General features: G+C 32.9%; 1 protein-coding gene across 4 annotated transcripts; it reads left to right on the top strand.

Moving 5' to 3' along the window:
* The first annotated feature begins 12,337 nt into the window (after positions 1 to 12,337).
* On the top strand, positions 12,338 to 17,016 carry LOC100257841 (mechanosensitive ion channel protein 10). 4 transcript variants are annotated; one of them, XM_059740700.1, is made up of 7 exons: positions 12,344 to 12,422; positions 12,735 to 14,186; positions 14,279 to 14,402; positions 14,792 to 15,085; positions 15,178 to 15,383; positions 15,785 to 16,100; positions 16,654 to 17,016. In XM_059740700.1, the coding sequence occupies exons 2-6, from the start codon at positions 12,766 to 12,768 to the stop codon at positions 16,056 to 16,058; spliced, it is 2,319 nt and encodes a 772-aa protein (XP_059596683.1). In that variant the 5' UTR covers positions 12,344 to 12,422; positions 12,735 to 12,765; the 3' UTR covers positions 16,059 to 16,100; positions 16,654 to 17,016. The 4 variants fall into 4 exon arrangements, with proteins under 4 accessions (XP_059596684.1, XP_059596683.1, XP_002278315.1 ...); XM_059740701.1 differs by lacking the exon at positions 16,654 to 17,016 and having other exon boundaries at positions 12,338 to 12,422; positions 15,785 to 16,598; XM_002278279.4 differs by having other exon boundaries at positions 12,344 to 14,186.
* Positions 17,017 to 17,893: the final 877 nt, after the last annotated feature.

Here is a 17,893-nt window from a genome sequence, read left to right as displayed (position 1 = left end):
AAAAAAAAAAAAAAAAACTAAAACCGGTATAATCTTGAGTTTTGATTGACGATACTAATTTCTTTTCAATATTTTCAAACTACTTTCTCATATATTTATAATTGAAAATAGTCAAATCATTTACAATTTCTCATTATTTAGGTATTTGTGACATTTATAAAAAAAATAAAAACTAAAAACTGTATGATCATGAGTTTTGATTGACAGTAATGATTCTTTCTCAATATTTTTAAAGTAATTTATTATAAATTTATAATAGAAAACAATTAAATCATTTACAATTTCTCTTAATTTAAGTACTTGTAAAAGTATTTAGATTCTAAGAATAACAATAATTCAAGTTCCAAGACATCTACTCAACCAAGATTACAATGTAAGTCAAGTATTAGTGGAAAATAAAAGACGACCTAGGCCTATAAGCATTTGGATAAACCAATTCTTAATTATGAAGCACCATAAAAATCACATGAAAGAGAAAGTGGAAGTTGGACTGTAAGAGCTTCTACATATTATAAATTATCTATCTCTTGGAACTCATGTTGATATTCATGCAATGATTCTTGGTGAAAAATTAGAGAAAAATGAAAAAAAAGACACAGATTTAACATGGTTCGATAGATTGTCTACGTCAATGATAACAAGAAAGAAGACTTTCACAATATATCAAATTATAGTTACGTAAAAGGGTGTTTATATAAACCCTCAAGTAATGAAATTCTAAAAATACCCTTGAATAGTACCGTGTGGGTGTTGTCCCCCTTTCCCCCCTCCCAACTTATCATTCACCCTTAACAATCAAAATACAAGCTTGAATGACAAATGTCATCGTTCCGCTTCGCTCCACTCTGATATTTGCCATTTTTTCTCCATATATGTCTTTCCCTTAATATGAGCCATATTTTACAACTCCTTATGAATAATATGATGTTTTAAAATCCACAAAATGGTTTTTTTATCCATGATTAGACTTAGATATTGAGCATTCATTTGTTGTATGCACGATTTTCCTTGTAATATTTCATATAAAATAAGGAAAAAAGTTTATATATACCCCTCTTAACCATATAAATATATTTTAAAACTATAAAAAAAAAATGTTTTTTTAACACTATATTTGAGAGCTAAAGATAATAAATGAGATAACACTTAAAGAATTTATTTGGAGTGATTGTTACGATATTGAACTTAATTTTCGAGAGATAAAGATGAACAAATGAGACAATACTTAAAACTTAATTTTCGAGCGTTAAAGATAACAACAAAGGAGACAAGACGTAGAGAGTTTAGAAGAATGGCGATTTTATTATTCAATTACAACAAATGATATTTGATATTTTGATCAAATGGGATGATTACTTGCTCATAAACTCTTTTGAAACCTTAATGATTCCTCATAATTCTACAAGACTTTGGAGATTACCTATTACATATAAAAACTCAAGGACTCTATTGAACTTTGAATAAATTTAGATGGTATAGGTTTTTTTTTTTTTGTAAAACTTTGATGGCCCATCATATATTTTTTCTCCTCGACAATATTTAATTGTAATAAAATATGTGGACATAAAAAAAATTGGACAAGTTTATATGCTTTAGGTTTAAATTGGAAATAAATTTTTGACAACCATATCTTGAAAAGGATTTGTTTAAAATACTATATTTGTCATTAAAATGTCACATATGACATGAGAATCAATCTTAAATAGAAAATGATATTCATAAGGAGTTGATACTTCTTGTATCACTACAACTGAAAACAATGAATATAATTTTTTATATACAAAATAAAATATTTAAAATTTTTCAAAATATTATTGTTTGTGAGACTTAAATATATGAAGAAAAAAATGATATATCCTTCTTTAGAGGCTGCCGACCTGTTGAATTTTATTAGTTAAATTGACCATGGGGCGGGACATAAACCTAAGGTCGTCCAAAGGTAATATGATAATTGTGACATCTCACATCGAATAAGGGAAAAAGTTTCTAGTGATACATATGTAGAGACTCCTCTTAACCAAGTAGACATGTTTTAAAGCCGATCCCCGGGCCCAAAACGAACAATATTTACATGGTTGGGTGCGGATCGTTACAAATGGTACTAGAGCCGATCCCCAGGCCCAGTGCGGAGGTTTGTTTGGCCCGGTAAGGGGTGTTTGTTTGTTTGACCCCACAATCCCGTCGGACACAACAAGGACGTTGTGTCTGCATGGGGAGTGTTTGTGACATCCCACATCAGATAGGGCTTTTAAAGCCGTGAGGGCCCCTTTGGACTCAAAACGGACAATATTTACATGGTTGGGTGCGGGTCGTTACAATAATATTAATTATATTATTTACAAAGGTGGACTGTGGGGTGACATGAACCTAAGGTCTTATAGTGTTTTGAGGGCTTAGATTTAAATATTTTCTTAAATTTATTTAATTAATATTATTGTAACGACCCGCACCCAACCATGTAGATATTGTCCGCTTTGGGACTAAAATAACCCTCACGACTTTAAAAGTCCTATCTGATGTGAGATGTCACAAACACCCCCCATGCAGACACAAGGTTCTCATTGTGTCCCATGGGATTGTGGGGTCAAACAAACAAACACCCCTTACGAGGCCAAACAAATCCCCACACCGGAGTCGGGGATCAACTCTGATACCATTTGTAATGACCCGTACCCAACCATGTAAATATTGTCTTTTAAAGCTGTGATGACTCATTTGAGCCCAAAGCGGACAATATCTATATGGTTGAGTGCGGGTCGTTATAATAATATTAATTATATTATTTACAAACGTGGACCGTGGGGTGACATGAACCACATTCATATGAGTTAAATTTTCTAACTCCCCATTTGTAATTTGAGTCTTCCATACATAAGACTCTTTGATGCCCAATCAATTGATTCACCTACCTATCAATTGATACCCTTAAATAATATTCATATAAATATAATTATATATGGTCACACATTATAGGAAAAAAGCTAACAATCTCCCACTTGGCCTACTGATCGCTCGGATTTTGTCGTTTATTGGATCAAAACAAAATTTATAACCTAATTCACCATTCTATAGCAATTTGTACCCGATCAAAAAGTGGTTTTAGTACAAACTACTGTAGTATAGTGGTTTTTAGGTATCGTCCACAAGGATGGATTATTCTTGGTAATTAAGGCTTGAATGAGATGATAAGAAATGATTGTGATCAAATGAAATTGATTTGAAAATGCATGATAAAATTCCAAAATAACAATGTATTCAAATTGAGAGGAAAATGAAGTGTAAAAGAAAAGAAAATTAATAAGATGTGAGATTCTCGGAGTTAGGATTTTCTAAAGAGCAATTTCCATGGTGAATAGGTGTTAAAATCTAATTTTCATCAAGTTAGATTGAAAACCTAAATTTTCATCTAAACCGATTTTTGATTTAGCTTTAGATCTAGATCTAATTTCTCTTCAAATTAGGTAATCTAATCTAAGAGATCAATTTGAATCATATATTCAATTCATCTTAAATTATCTTCCAATGATTCACACAATGCAACTATTCAATCTCATTAAATCTAGCATTAAGAATTTGATGAATCTACCTAGCTTGCATTGTAGTAATCATCCAAGACAATTTGAAGAGAAAAATCCTCAAATTTCAATTAATCAATCAATTAGATCAAAATTACCTTAGCAATTCAAGCTCAATTCTCTAATTCACCATAGATCTTGCCTCTAGATCCTTCCTCCTCCAAGAAAAACGAGATTTAGCCACTCATGCTTGGAGATTTGATCTCACAAGACATGTTTGGCTACCGAGAAAATAAGAGAAACTGAAGGAAAGTGGAGAATTATATAGAGAGAAGAAGTATGAAAAGTTCTACAATTAGAAAATGTATCAAAAAAAGTTCTAAAAAGTCCCTCAATGAGTAAAATCCCGTTTCTATTTATAGGCCAAGGTAAAAAGGACACTTGGCAACATTTTAGAGGTCTTCCGGATGCTTCTTCATCAAGGAATTTGGAGAGAATGCATTTTCGCACGAGCCCTTAGCAATCTCGCATGATGGTGCGAAGTGGAAAACCTTTCAGCTGCATTTTCGTCTTGCTGGAGCATTTCGCATGACTGTGCGAAAATTTCGCATGGTCATGCGAAATCACTTTTCACATTGCCCTTATGTGCTGCAGCCAACATCCTTCCTGTTTCATTTCGCATGGTCATGCGAAATCGAAAATCATGCTATTCCGGCTCCTCTTTGCAATCTCTCTCATTTCTTCATGTTTAATCCATCTCCACCACCTTCAATTAAGCTCCAAAGCTTGGTCCAAGTGCATTTCATTGCTTCTTTCATTATGCATTTGGATTATCATCAACTTCATATGTTTTCTTCAACTTGATTAATCTCTTTTGCCACCAATATATCAAAATTATACCTTGAAATGACTCCTAAACTTCATAAAACTTGTTAGTAACTCTTGCAAAGGCAACAACATGCTAATTGAGTGTTTTAGGCATAATTACTACTCAAAAGATGTGAAAATCATGAGAATTATTATCTAAAATATGCTCTTTTTGAGTAGTAATCACCTACATAATTATATTTATAATAGATTAAAACATAATATGACCATAAAAATTTCTCAAAATAGGCATCTTTTACTTTAAGATTATGTTTCATGGAACCACTAACACCAAATCATTGAAATGATTGGATCACACAACGATCCAATATTCTTCAAGGATTATAGTACTAGCACCTCCATTAACATGAATCAATGACTTTTATGACATTAGCAACATTAAGGTGATAATGCTAATTCATTCACATAATGGTCCCATCAACTTTTAAACATCTAGATTATGCACAAAAATGATGTATAAAAGTAACATAATAATCATCAATATATCATAATCAAGAACTTTATTCTCATTATAATGTGATCACATACATTACACTCTCAATCAATCTAAAATTGACAAACTTGCCACCAAGTCCATGCGCGTAACATAATCCATAAAAAGCTTAGGTGGAAGACCTTTTGTCAATGGATCTGCCAACATGAGTGTATTTTTAATATGTTCAATAGAGACAACTCCATTTTGAACTTTCTTCCTTACAACCAAGTACTTAATATCAATGTGCTTTGATCCTCTTGTAGTCTTATTATTTTTAGAGAATCGCACAGCAGCACTATTATCACAATATATTCTCAATGGTCTCATTATCGAATCAATAACATGAAGCCTTGAGACAAAGTTTCTCAACCATATTGCATGACATGTGGCTTCATAACATGCTACATATTTTGCCTCCATTGTAGAAGAAGCTATCAACGATTGCTTATGACTCTTCCATGAAATAGGTCCATTTGATAACATAAAAATATACCCAATGTAGACTTTCTGGTATCCTTACAGCCAGCATAATCGGAATCAGAATAACCAATAATCTCGAGATTATCTGTTCTTCTGTATGAAAGCATGTAGTCCTTAATCCCTTGCAAATAACGCAATACTTTCTTAACTGCTTTCCAATGATCAATACCTGGATTACTTTGGTATCGACCAAGCATGCCTACCACATAAGTTATGTCTGGTCGAGTGCAGACTTGAGCATACATGATACTCCATACTGCAGAAGCATAAGGAATTTTGTCCATTTGTTTCTTTTCAAGATCATTTTTAAGACATTGAAGTTCACAAAATATGTCCCATTTGACAACAGGAGCAACACTGCTAGAACAATTTTGCATGTTGAATCTTTTAAGAACTTTTTCAATATAGTTCTTTTGGGATAATCCTAATAATCCACGTGGCCTATCTCGATGAATTTCAATTCCTATCACATAGGATGCTTCACCAAGATCTTTCATATCAAAATTCTTGGATAAAAATTGTTTGGTCTCCAAAATCATTCCCATATTGTTTCTAGCAAGCAACATATCATCAACATACAATACAATAATACAAATTTTGCTCCCATTGATCTTAAGGTATATACATTGATCCACTAGATTCTCTTTGAAACCGAAAGTGATGAAAATTTCATGGAACTTAAGATACCATTGTCTAGAAGCCTGCTTTAGACCATATATGGACTTTTTAAGTTTACATACCATATGTGCCTTGCCTTTATCTTGAAAACCCTCAGGTTGATCCATATAAACCTCTTTATGCAAGTCACCATTCAAAAAGACAGTTTTAACATCCATTTGATGTAACTCTAAGTCAAAATGAGCTACTAAATCCATGACTATTCTTAAGGAATCTTTCTTGGAAACAGGAGAAAATGTTTCCTTATAGTCGATTCCTTCTTTTTGAGTGTATCCTTTTGCAACTAACCTGACCTTGTATTTTTCGACATTGCCTTTAGAATCATGTTTGTTTTTAAAAATCCATTTGCAACCAATAGTTTTAATTCCTTTAGGTAATTCTACAAGATCCCAAACTTCATTATCTTTCATTGATTTCAACTCTTCTTCCATAGCATAAAGCCATAGAGTTGAATTTTCACTATTGATGGCTTGATCATAAGAAGTAGGATCAATTTCTAAGCCAACATCATAATCACACTCATTAAGATAAACTTCATAGTCATTTGATATAGTAAGTCTTTTATCTTTTTGTGATCCACGTAAAGATATTTTTGTAGTTGGGACATTCTCATTTTCATTACAAGAAACCTCTTGAGTCACACCATATTCCATCATTGGTGTTGATACTTCATTAGAGGTTAACTTTTTAAGCTCAGTTATTCCATTAAAATATTCATTTTCCAAAAACACAGCATGTCTAGTTTCAACAATTTTAGGGCCTTGACCATGACAATAAAATCTAAAACCTTTTGATATTTCAGGATAGCCAATGAAATTACAACTTATGGTTTTAGAATCCAATTTCTTTATTTGTGGGTTAAAAATTTTAGCTTCAGCCGGACATCCCCATACATGTAAATAATTCAAAGTCGGTTTCCTACCAACCCATAACTCATAAGGAGTTTTGGGTACAACCTTACTAGGAACACGATTGAGAATGTGAACAACAATTTTCAATACTTCACCCCACAAAAATTCAGGCAAGGTTGAGTTACTCATCATACTTCTCACCATGTCAATTAGAGTATGATTTCGTCGCTCTGCTACACGATTTTGCTCTGGCGTTCCAGGCATTGTGTAGTTTGCAATGATACCATGCTCTCTAAAAATAAGGCAAAAACACTAAGATGTTGACCTGATTCGGTGAACCTACCATAAAATTCACCACCTTTATCAGATCTTACACTTTTAATTCGCTGATTGAGTTGATTTTCAACCTCAGCTTTATAAATCTAAAAAACATCTAATGCTTCAGATTTTTCACGAATAAGATACACATAAGAATACCTTGAAAAGTCATCAATAAAACTAATAAAGTACTTATGTCCATTGATAGTTGGAATTGAATAAGGTCCCCAAATGTCAGAATGAATACATTCTAACAATTCAGTAGCCCTTGAGGCACCCTTTTTCTTAACCTTAGTGTATTTTCCCTTTATGCATTCAACACAACTAGTAAAATCAGAAAAATCAAGTAAAGTCAAAATTTCATCCTTAATAAGACGTTCCATCATTTCTCTTGAAATGTGACCCAATCGCTTATGCCACAATATGGATGAATTTTCATTCACTCAATTTCGTTTTTTAGAGAATTCATACACATGATAAGATAAAAGAGACTGTGAATATTTTCAATCTAAATTCAATGAATAAAGATTACCACATAAAGTGCTAGAGACAACCAAACAAGAATTATAGAACAAGGAAACTCCTTTATTTCCAAACTTTAATTCATAACCATAAGAATCAAGTCTTGGAACTGAAATTAGGTTTCTAGTAAAAACAGGAACATAATCTGTATCTACTAAATCCATAATGAAACTAGTATCCAAAATTAAACGAAGAGTGCCAATAGCCTCAATTTCCACTTCTGTTCCATTTCCCAAAGTAATGGTTCGCTCTCTTTTACTTAGTCTCTTGCTTGTAAGTGTTAGGAATTTGAGGCTAATCCAAACTATGGTAATCACCCTAGGGGGGGGGGGGGGGGGGGGGGGGGTAAATAGGGTGATGGTCTCTTTTTCACAAATTTAAACTATGCAAAAATAAGAGACAATTATATGCAAATATATAATAAACAAAATAAAGACAATTGTATATAATTTAAAAGAGTTAGGGAAGAGAGAGTGCAAACACGAGAATTTATAGTGGTTCGACACTTCCTTGCCTACGTCCACTTTCCTTAACCTCCTAACCGAGTGAGGGTTCCATTATTTTGAAGCTTCAACCAAGCTTCCAATCTCTTTATAATTGGATTATGGTTCCAATTCACCCTCTTGGACTTTTGGCTCCAAACACCCTTTACACTTCTTCAAGAGATATTCCTCTCTTGAACAACCTCTCAAGTGATACCCCACACTTGAGAAAATTCCTCAAAAGATATACAAATAATGATCTCTCAAAATCCTAGTAATAGAACTTTAGGCTCAAAGATACAAGAAAAACTAGGATTGAATGGTGCACTAAAAATATGCAAATTATGAAACAATTGTGCACTCAAAAACACTCTTCCAATGCTCAAATATAATCAAGAATGATTTGGGAAGGTTAAGCTTATGAAACAATGAAGATTGAAGCCTTTTTATAGAAGAAAAAAGCCAAACTAGCCGTTGGGGGTTCGACCGGTTGACTAGCCGTTAGGAAAAGTGACCGTTGGGCCTCAACTAGACCTCAATCGGACCTCGGCCAGACCTCAACCGGACCTCAACCGGACCTCAACCGGTTGAGGTTCAACCTTGACCGGGAAGAGAAGGCCACTGGGAGAGAGAGAAACTTTTTGGCCTCCCTCAACCGGTCCTCCACCGGACGAGCACAACCGGTTGACCCTGTTGAGCCATTTTTTTGGCTCAACACTCAACCTTTTTCAACTTAAAACCTTTTAACATAAGTTTGAAAATCATTTAACACAAGGTTTTAGTTGAAAACATGAAATTATCCAATTCTTAAGATATTTAAAACAATATTACTCTTTGATGATTTTGGTGCATAAATAAAAAATGAAATGCATGAAAGTCCTAGTGCACCAACAACCTTACAAAGAGATCTTAAGAGGCTTTGGTCTTGAAAAACTCTTCTCTTTGAGGTGGTCTTCTTCTTCACGATTTCTCCTTGACTTGATTTGTCTTTGGATTGCCACTTTGGAAGTCGTCTTGCCTAATCACACTTGAAATATGATCATTAGTTCTAAACCTTGTTTTGTTATCATCAAAATCAAGATTAACCAAACCTTGGTTTCACAATAAGGTATCCCTACAATGAATTCATTATGTGAATGCTTGCACCAGTGTCAATCCACTAAGAGTTTGGTGGTATATCAACTAAATAAGATTCATAAGACACTAAGCATTGAGTTTTACCTTTCTTTTCCAACCAAGCCTTAAAGCCAGAATAATCTCTTCTTTTTGTGACCTTTCTTGTGGCAAAAATGACATTGTATCTTATTTTCATCATTTTGCCCATTGTGAGATACATCATTACCTTGCTTCTTCTTATTACCTTTACCTTTCTTTAAGGATTTTTTATTTGGACCAATAGTGAGGTGAGCCATATCGGGCTTTTCCACTTTAAGTCTCTCTTCTTCTTGAATAGACATGAAAATTAGTTCACTCATTTTCTACTTATCCTTCTGAGTATTATAATTAATTTTGAAATTACCAAATTGTGAAGGAAGGGAAGTCATTATGAAGTGAACAAGAAAACCTTCAGAAATTGTCATGTTCATTCCTTTCAATTGAGAAGTCATGTCACTCATCTTCATGATGTGCTCACGTACACCACTATGACCATCATATTTCATTGTTATTATTTTGATCATAAGAGTACTTGCCAAGGACTTGAAAGTTCCTAAGAATTGTTCTTCAACTGATTTAATATAGCTCATTGCATTATCTGAATCTGGGATTGCTCCACGAATTGTAGGAGTGATTGAACCTTTCATAATCATTAGACTCATACGATTAGAATGCTCCCACTTTTCGTATAAAGCCTTTTGTTCATTAGTACTTTCGGAAGTAGGCTTTGTGGGTGTAGGCTCTCTTAAGGCATAGTCTAAATCCATGCAACCAATAACAATTCCAATTTGTTCCTTCCATTTTTTAAAATTTGCCCCACTTAATTGTTCAATACCAAACAAATAGCCTGTAATAGCAGTAGGATTCATTGCTGCAAAATAAAATTTAATTCAAAAGGAAAATTATTTTATATCATGACAATATTTAATACCACACTTTACAATAATCTAACTACAACAAAAATTAAGTTAGATATCACATTAATCATAAACATAAGAGATCATATCATAGTTCTTTCGTTGGACCGAACTACAATCACATAATCCAAAAGTATATTATTATAATCTCTCCATTGGGTTGGATTATAACAATTTATAAATCATATAGATATGACATAATTATTAAAATGAAAGTATTGAAACGTAAAGAAGTTTAATACCGTTGGGTAAAAACTTCATCAACTTTTTATTATTAAACTCTTGTCATATAATCAAACATGGTGACAATTTTTGTAACCCCATCATTATGAAATTTATTTGTACATTATGTTTATGAGTAATGGAGGAAAATGGAAAGGTATAACATATGCAATTATATAGATGCATTCAAGTTCATAACCCACCATTGCCCATTAATTTGTACATAATGGGTGTAAATAATGAGTATAACTCCCATATAGTATTTGATGGGAAGACTAAGAGATGTACAACTTATTATAAATTGAGGTCTCAAGCCACACTCTCATTCTTATTTCTTTTTCTTTCTTGTTGTTTATTTTTAACAACATACACCACACAAGTGACTCATCCACTATATGAGAGTAGTGAGTTGAAAACCTTGACAATACAATTCACAAGATGACTCAATTTCACTTCATGGATCAAGGTAAGAATATGATCATAATTTTAGCTCTTATAAATTATTTTGTTTTATGTATCCAAAATTGTTTTCAAAAGATAATTATTTCCGCATAAAGTTTATGAAAGTTTGGTTAACATTTAATTTTACAGTGGACTCACTTTAAAACATATAAATGCCTTTCGTAAAATTAAGAAAATGAAATTTTAATCTTTCATGAATTTTGATTTAAAATTGAAAAAAAAGGCCATTAATCACCACCATCATTGAAAAAAAAAAAAAGAGCTAAAACTGGCATAATCTTGAGTTTTGATTGACAATACTAATTTCTTTTCAATATTTTCAAACTACTTTCTTATGTATTTATAATTGAGAATAGTCATTTTCAATTTCTTATTATTTAGTTATTTGTGACATTTATAAAAAAATAAAAACCAAAGATCATGAGTTTTGATTTACAGTAATGATTCTTTCTTGATATTTTTAAAGAAATTTATTATATATTTATAATAAAAAAACACTTAAATCATTTTTAATTTCTCATAATTTAATTTAAGTACTTGTGAAATTAATTTATTTACACAGTGTTTGCTAAAAGTATTAGGAAAAGTTTTTAAAAAAATGTCAAGAAAAATAATTTTCTTATAATTTGTTTTAATAGTACAAAATATAAAAGAAAAGAAAATAAAATTAAAATTAATTAAAAATTTATATATTTTTAAAGCATGTAAAAATAAATTTAAAATTTTATTTATTTTTTATTTTTTTATTTATTTACCTAAAGGGAGAAACTTGAAAACCTTATTTTTATATTGAGTTTTTAATAAATTTGATAGAATAATATGAGGGAATATAAAATAAAGAAAAAAATAAAAAATAAAAAGACAAATAGAGTTAAAGTTAATAAATTATTTTTTCATGTTTTTTTTAAATCATTTCCTTTTTACATAAAAGTTAATAATTTTAAAATGTTTGTAATTAATTTTAATTATATTTATTTATTCTTTCGTATTTTTCATGATAAATCAAATATAAAAGAAATCCTTTTCCTGCCTCAAGAATAAATTTATGATTATAAAACTCATTTTGTAAGATTGATTTGATGGCCTCACGTTTAAAGAATGCATGTCATTCTTCAATCACGATGTGGACCTAATATTAAAAAGCTCATCATCTTTCACAAGTTATTAACCTTATTATTATTATAATGAGAGTGGACCTTTTTAGACTTAGTAATACTCAATTATTACAACTTGTAGTTATGATAAGCCCTTTTCATACAAAAGGTTAGAAAAGTAATGTTTCAAAGACAAAATAATTTTTACACCTAGGAGAAAAAACTTTTTATATTTCGGAACTACCCTTTACCTTATATATTGGCCTCTGATGGCAACTCTCTACCGCTTTACTTTTAGATGGTGATTTTCTCTATCGTGTTTGGTTGGCGAGAAAATGAACAAGTTACTATCTTATTCAAAAGGTTGTACACAGGGGGCCGTTCTAACTTCAAGATCCTTAATTTGTTTTTTCTTTCGTGGAATCTTCCGTAAAAGCAAACAGTGAATTTGCGCGGGCTTTTGAATCTCTCGATTATAATTCGCTGCTTTCCACTTTTTGTCTTTTTGTGTGATCATTGGCGGGAATCCGACAGAAATAAAATATTTATCTTGATTGTGGTTTGACTCGTTTGAGAGCTCGGGAAATATAAATGGAAGCTGGGGATCGGGTCGCTGGTTAAGGTGTATTGTGTAATTTTCGAAAATCCCTTTTTTATTTTCCCACGTTTTCTCAGGTACCAAACATAGCGAACGCAAAAAGCTTTCATGGAAAGTGGAAGAGAGGCGGCACGCAAGACAGGTAGCAATGAAAATGAAGTCGTGGTTACGATTTCGAGTAGTGAGGAAAGCACGGATGCTAAAGCTTCTGCGGCAACCGAAGATGGCTTCAAATCGTTTTCTAAAGATTCGCAAGCTTCGATTGAGCTGGAGAGGCTCAAATCCAGGGTCCAAGTGACCCCAAAGACCACCCCATCTTCTCCGGACACGCCCAGAAGTCCGAGCGCGAGCAAGCCCCCAAAAGTCCCCACGGAGTCGGTGGTTCGACGGCGGTCCCTGGGGAGGTCGGCATATTCGATACCCAAATCGAGATTGCTGGAGCCTTCATGTCCTATTGAAACTTCTGTTGAAGAGAATACCCGGTTGTTGCCTTCGAGTTCGCTTAAAACTAACCGTGCTTCTCCAATTCATAGCTCAACTGCTACTACTCCTAGAGACAATGTGAAAACAGCTCCGGTGACTCCACAAACACCCGGTGGAGAGGACGAAGAAGAAGAAGAAGACGAGGAGGTTTATAAGACATCGTATTTGCCAGAAACGGAAAAGAAAAGTAAGAAATTGAGGTTTGTAGTTTGGATTGAGTGGGTAGCGTTTGTGTGTATTATGGGGTGCTTGATTGCTAGCTTAACTATAGATAGATTGCTGCATACTATGATTTGGAGTTTGGAAATTTGGAAATGGTCTGTGCTGGTATTGGTGATATTCTGTGGGAGAGTGGTCACAGAACGGTGTATTAATATCGTAGTCTTCATGATTGAAAAGAATTACTTGTTTAGACAGAAGGTTTTGTACTTTGTTTTTGGGTTGAAGAAGAGTGTGCTGGTCTTCATTTGGTTGGGTTTGATTCTTCTAGCTTGGGGCCTATTGATCGACAGTGGGGTGAAGCGATCAAGGAAGACCACCAGGATTCTGAATTATGTGACGAGAGCCCTTGCTTCTTGTCTTGTTGGGGCTGTTCTATGGCTGGCAAAGGCCCTGTTGATAAAGATACTTGCTTCTTCTTTCCATGTCACAAGATTCTTTGACCGGATTCAAGAATCCCTATTTCATCAGTATGTTCTCCAGACCCTTTCAAAGCCTCCTTCCATGGAGACTACAGAAATGGTTGGGAGAGGAAATAGCGCTCAGTTGAGTTTCAGGAGTGAGATGAAACAAAAAGGAGGGAAGAAAGAAGAGGTTGTTGATGTAGGGAAGCTTTATAAAATAGACCAAGAGAAGGTTTCTGCTTGGACCATGAAAGGTTTGATTGACGTGATAAGGGGTTCCAGGTTGACTACAATATCGAATGTGCTTGATGACAGTGTTGATGATGAGGGAGGCGAACATAAAGATAAGGAGATTGCTAATGAGTGGGAAGCAAGGACTACAGCTGTTCAGATTTTTGAGAATGTAGCCAAGAGTGATCCCAAGTGAGAACACTTACTACTTTGGAAGTTTCTATGCTTTTATGATACTTATTCATTGTAAATTGTCTCACTTTCTTCTCTGTTACATGGATTAGATATATCCATGAGAAGGACCTCTGGTGCTTCATGAAAAAGCAGGACGTAGATAATTTGCTTCCATTATTTGAAGGAGCATCAGAAACTCGAAAGATTAAGAGATCCTCTTTTAAGAAGTGGGTGGTGAGTTCTCTGTTTTCTTTCTTTACTATATGTTTGATTCCCAATCTGTTCATGGTTTCTGATTGTTTGTAATTATGACATGGATTTGGAAATTTTCCTGTATACTAATCTATCAACTCCCGTCTTCCTTGTGCATTTTCATCGAATTGTAATTATAAATCATGTTTTGGATTTGCCCAAATGCATGCACTAAAATGCTTTGTAAGATACAATTTAGTATCACCATCATAGTTTTAAGTGCATATTGTAACTTCAAGTAGTAGTTGAACTTTTTTTCACACAACTACTCTTTTGAGACAAAAATTTTGGAGACATTTTACAGTGGACATAGATATCTGTTTGTAGAAAAAATTTAATGTCATGATCTAATGTCTTTGTATTGCTTGCAGGTGAAGGTCTACAGTGAACGCAAATCACTGGCACTTTCTTTAAATGATGCTAAAACAGCCATAGAGGAACTGAATAAAATTACTTCAGGGGTTACTCTTATTGTTATCATCATTGTGTGGTTACTCTTGATGGGATTAGTGACGACCAAAGTACTCATCCTCATTTCATCGCAGCTTTTACTCTCAGCGTTTATGTTTGGCAACACCTGCAAGACTGTATTTGAAGCCATGATATTTGTATTTGTGATGCACCCATTTGATGTTGGTGATCGTTGTGTCATCGATGGAGTGCAGGTAAGTACAAGACCTCCGAATATATATGTGTATATATATATATATATAATTTTTAACAAGGATATTTTGCTTGAAAAATTGAAACCTTGCAGATGACTGTTGAAGAGGTGAACATTTTGACGACAATCTTCCTGAGATATGACAATGAAAAGATATTCTATCCAAATTCAGTTTTGGCTACCAAACCCATCAGCAACTTTTACAGGAGCCCGGAAATGGGGGGTGACTCTGTGGAGTTTGCTGTTGATTTTTCCACTTCAATGGAGACCATCGCTGCTCTTAAAGATGGAATAAAAACGTAAGTGAATTATAATCTTTTGTGCCTTTTTGTTTATGCATCGAGAAACTGAATTTCATGCCTGATGTGAAACGACTTATTTCACCTTTGGAAGCTCTATTAGCAATTATGTTATTCTAGAGCACTTCCCATGAAGCCATTGAATATTTGATTTTGAATCAAACTAAATTCTCTTTAGTGGTTTCTTTTTGTACCTTGCTTTTATATTTTTCCCTTAAGGTTTGGGGTTAACTTTCATTTTCTCATTAATGATAAGAGTCTGATCTTAAGTAATCAGAGATGTGTTGCTCCTCTTCCTTTTAAAATGATACGGTTTTATCATTTCACATCATATGTTCTGCTTGTTCTCTTTCCAATTATATACTTTCTTGAACGAAGGTGGCTGTGTTTGGGTATTTCAGGTACTTGGAGAACAAGCCTCAACACTGGCGTCCTGTCCACAGTGTGTTGGTGAAGGATATTGTTCATGTGAACCAGATGAATATGGCTCTTTATGTCACCCACACCATAAACTTTCAGAACTATGGGGACAAGAGCAGCCGCAGATCTGAACTAGTTATAGAGCTGAAGAAAATCTTTGAAGAGCTTAATATTAAATATCATCTGCTGCCTCAGGAAGTTCACCTAAGAAGTGTTGACTCAGCACCACCACTATTTCCAACAACAATGCGCTGACAATCACTCTTCTTTGAGCCGGGATTCTGTATTCTGCTGCAAGTATGTACTTCTATTCTCGAATTCCTCTTGGCTCAACTCATTTATTTGCTTGAATCCTGAAATTAGGCTCTTTGAACTAGTACCAGGGGCTATATCCTGTTTGCCTTACTACTACTCCAACCTCTCAAGTCTCATATCTGATGCCATAGAATTAGGCAACCATGAACTGGGAGGACTTCTCAATCTTAGAAATTCTACATTACCAATGTTGGTCCATAGGCTGAATGTTGGGGTACTAGTACATAGTAATCTTTATGACCTAGTACTTTGATAATTTGTTTTTCTCCTAATGGCATGCTACTAACCCCTTGATGATCGATAAAAGCACGCAAATTGCACTGTGATGGGCAACTTTCTGTTGGGGTTACTGCATTGGTAAAAGACAATTTTGGATTAAATGTTTAGTGTTAAGCCCTCAAGATCAATTACAATACTGCTTGGAATTGTATGCGACTCTTAATTTTCTTTTCTTATGAAGCAATGAATTGATTTGAGTAGTACCAGTCTTGTAACAATGATTCTTTTGGACATTTTGTTAAACTGTGGAGAACAGGAACATTGTGGTCAATGCAGGAGCGGAGATCGATCTAGCAGGAAACAATGTAGATTATTGAAACTGCAGTTTTAGTTCTGATTCTGAATAAAAATATTATGTTTATGTGGAAATGAAGCATGAAGATTAGTAAGAGTGAGTGTCATTTGAGACTCTTGGTTCCGACGATCAACATGTAAGGAATTAAATCAATCGACTTTTATGAACTTTTTCCATTAAAGAGGAAAGAAGATATCAGGCCACTTCATCGAATGGAAGAAGAGAAAGCAAAGATGAAGCTTCCATCAGATAAGGTATCTCATTGTGGTAGTTAAATACCTTCAAGTTGTTAAATAATCATTTCTCACCAAGTTTCTAATTTTATTTATTGAAGTTTTTTATTTTGTTACAAAATAATTAATATTCAATTAACCTAAATTTCATAGTTTTTATATTTATTTCTTTATAAATATTACTAGGAGTTGTGTGAAGTGATGGACTAGTTACCTCCAACAACTTATCTAATTAATTATTTTAAAACTATTCTTAAAAAAACGTTTTTAGCTTAAATTTTTATTTATTTATTGGAAACCATTTTTTGAGAATTTTTTTAAACAAGTTCAAATTATTTTTAGTTATTTTTATATAGTATTTAAAAAAGATTAAAATCATGAAGATTATTTTAAAAACTTTGCCATTATATGTCTATGAAATACAAAGAACGGTCCAAGATCCTAAATACAATATGATATTTAGTCAGAAAATTTTGTAGGGTAATTTTTTTTAACCTAGTTTGTTTAAACTTTAATTACTCTATATTATGGAGAATACTTTGAAAACATTGACATTGTTTATAATTCTATATTATTTTCATAGAGAATAAGGTGATGTTTGTTTTTTAACTGAATAGAAAAAATCAAAATATTTGAATTTTTTTATTTAATTAAAAGTACTTTGTTGATATTAATCAACATAATTAAAGTGAATTTGTTATCAATAAATTTAGTTTAATTATGTTGGTTGATATCAATTAGTTACTTTTAGTTGAATAGAAAAAATAAAATATTTTGACTTTTTTTATTCAGTTAAAAAACAAACCCCACTTAAGTTAGACAATATGCCAAAAGATCCAAAATAATATATCTTAAAGAAGTAAATTTTATAGGCAAATTTTTTTTCTTTAATCTCTCTAGTTTAAACTTTAATGTTGATAAATCATTGATTCCTCTCTTAATTTGATATTTTAAAACTTTTTTTTTAG

Source organism: Vitis vinifera, chromosome 11, assembly GCF_030704535.1.
Source record: "Vitis vinifera cultivar Pinot Noir 40024 chromosome 11, ASM3070453v1".
Lineage (NCBI taxonomy): Eukaryota > Viridiplantae > Streptophyta > Magnoliopsida > Vitales > Vitaceae > Vitis > Vitis vinifera.
This window is presented reverse-complemented; position numbering and strand designations above follow the sequence as displayed.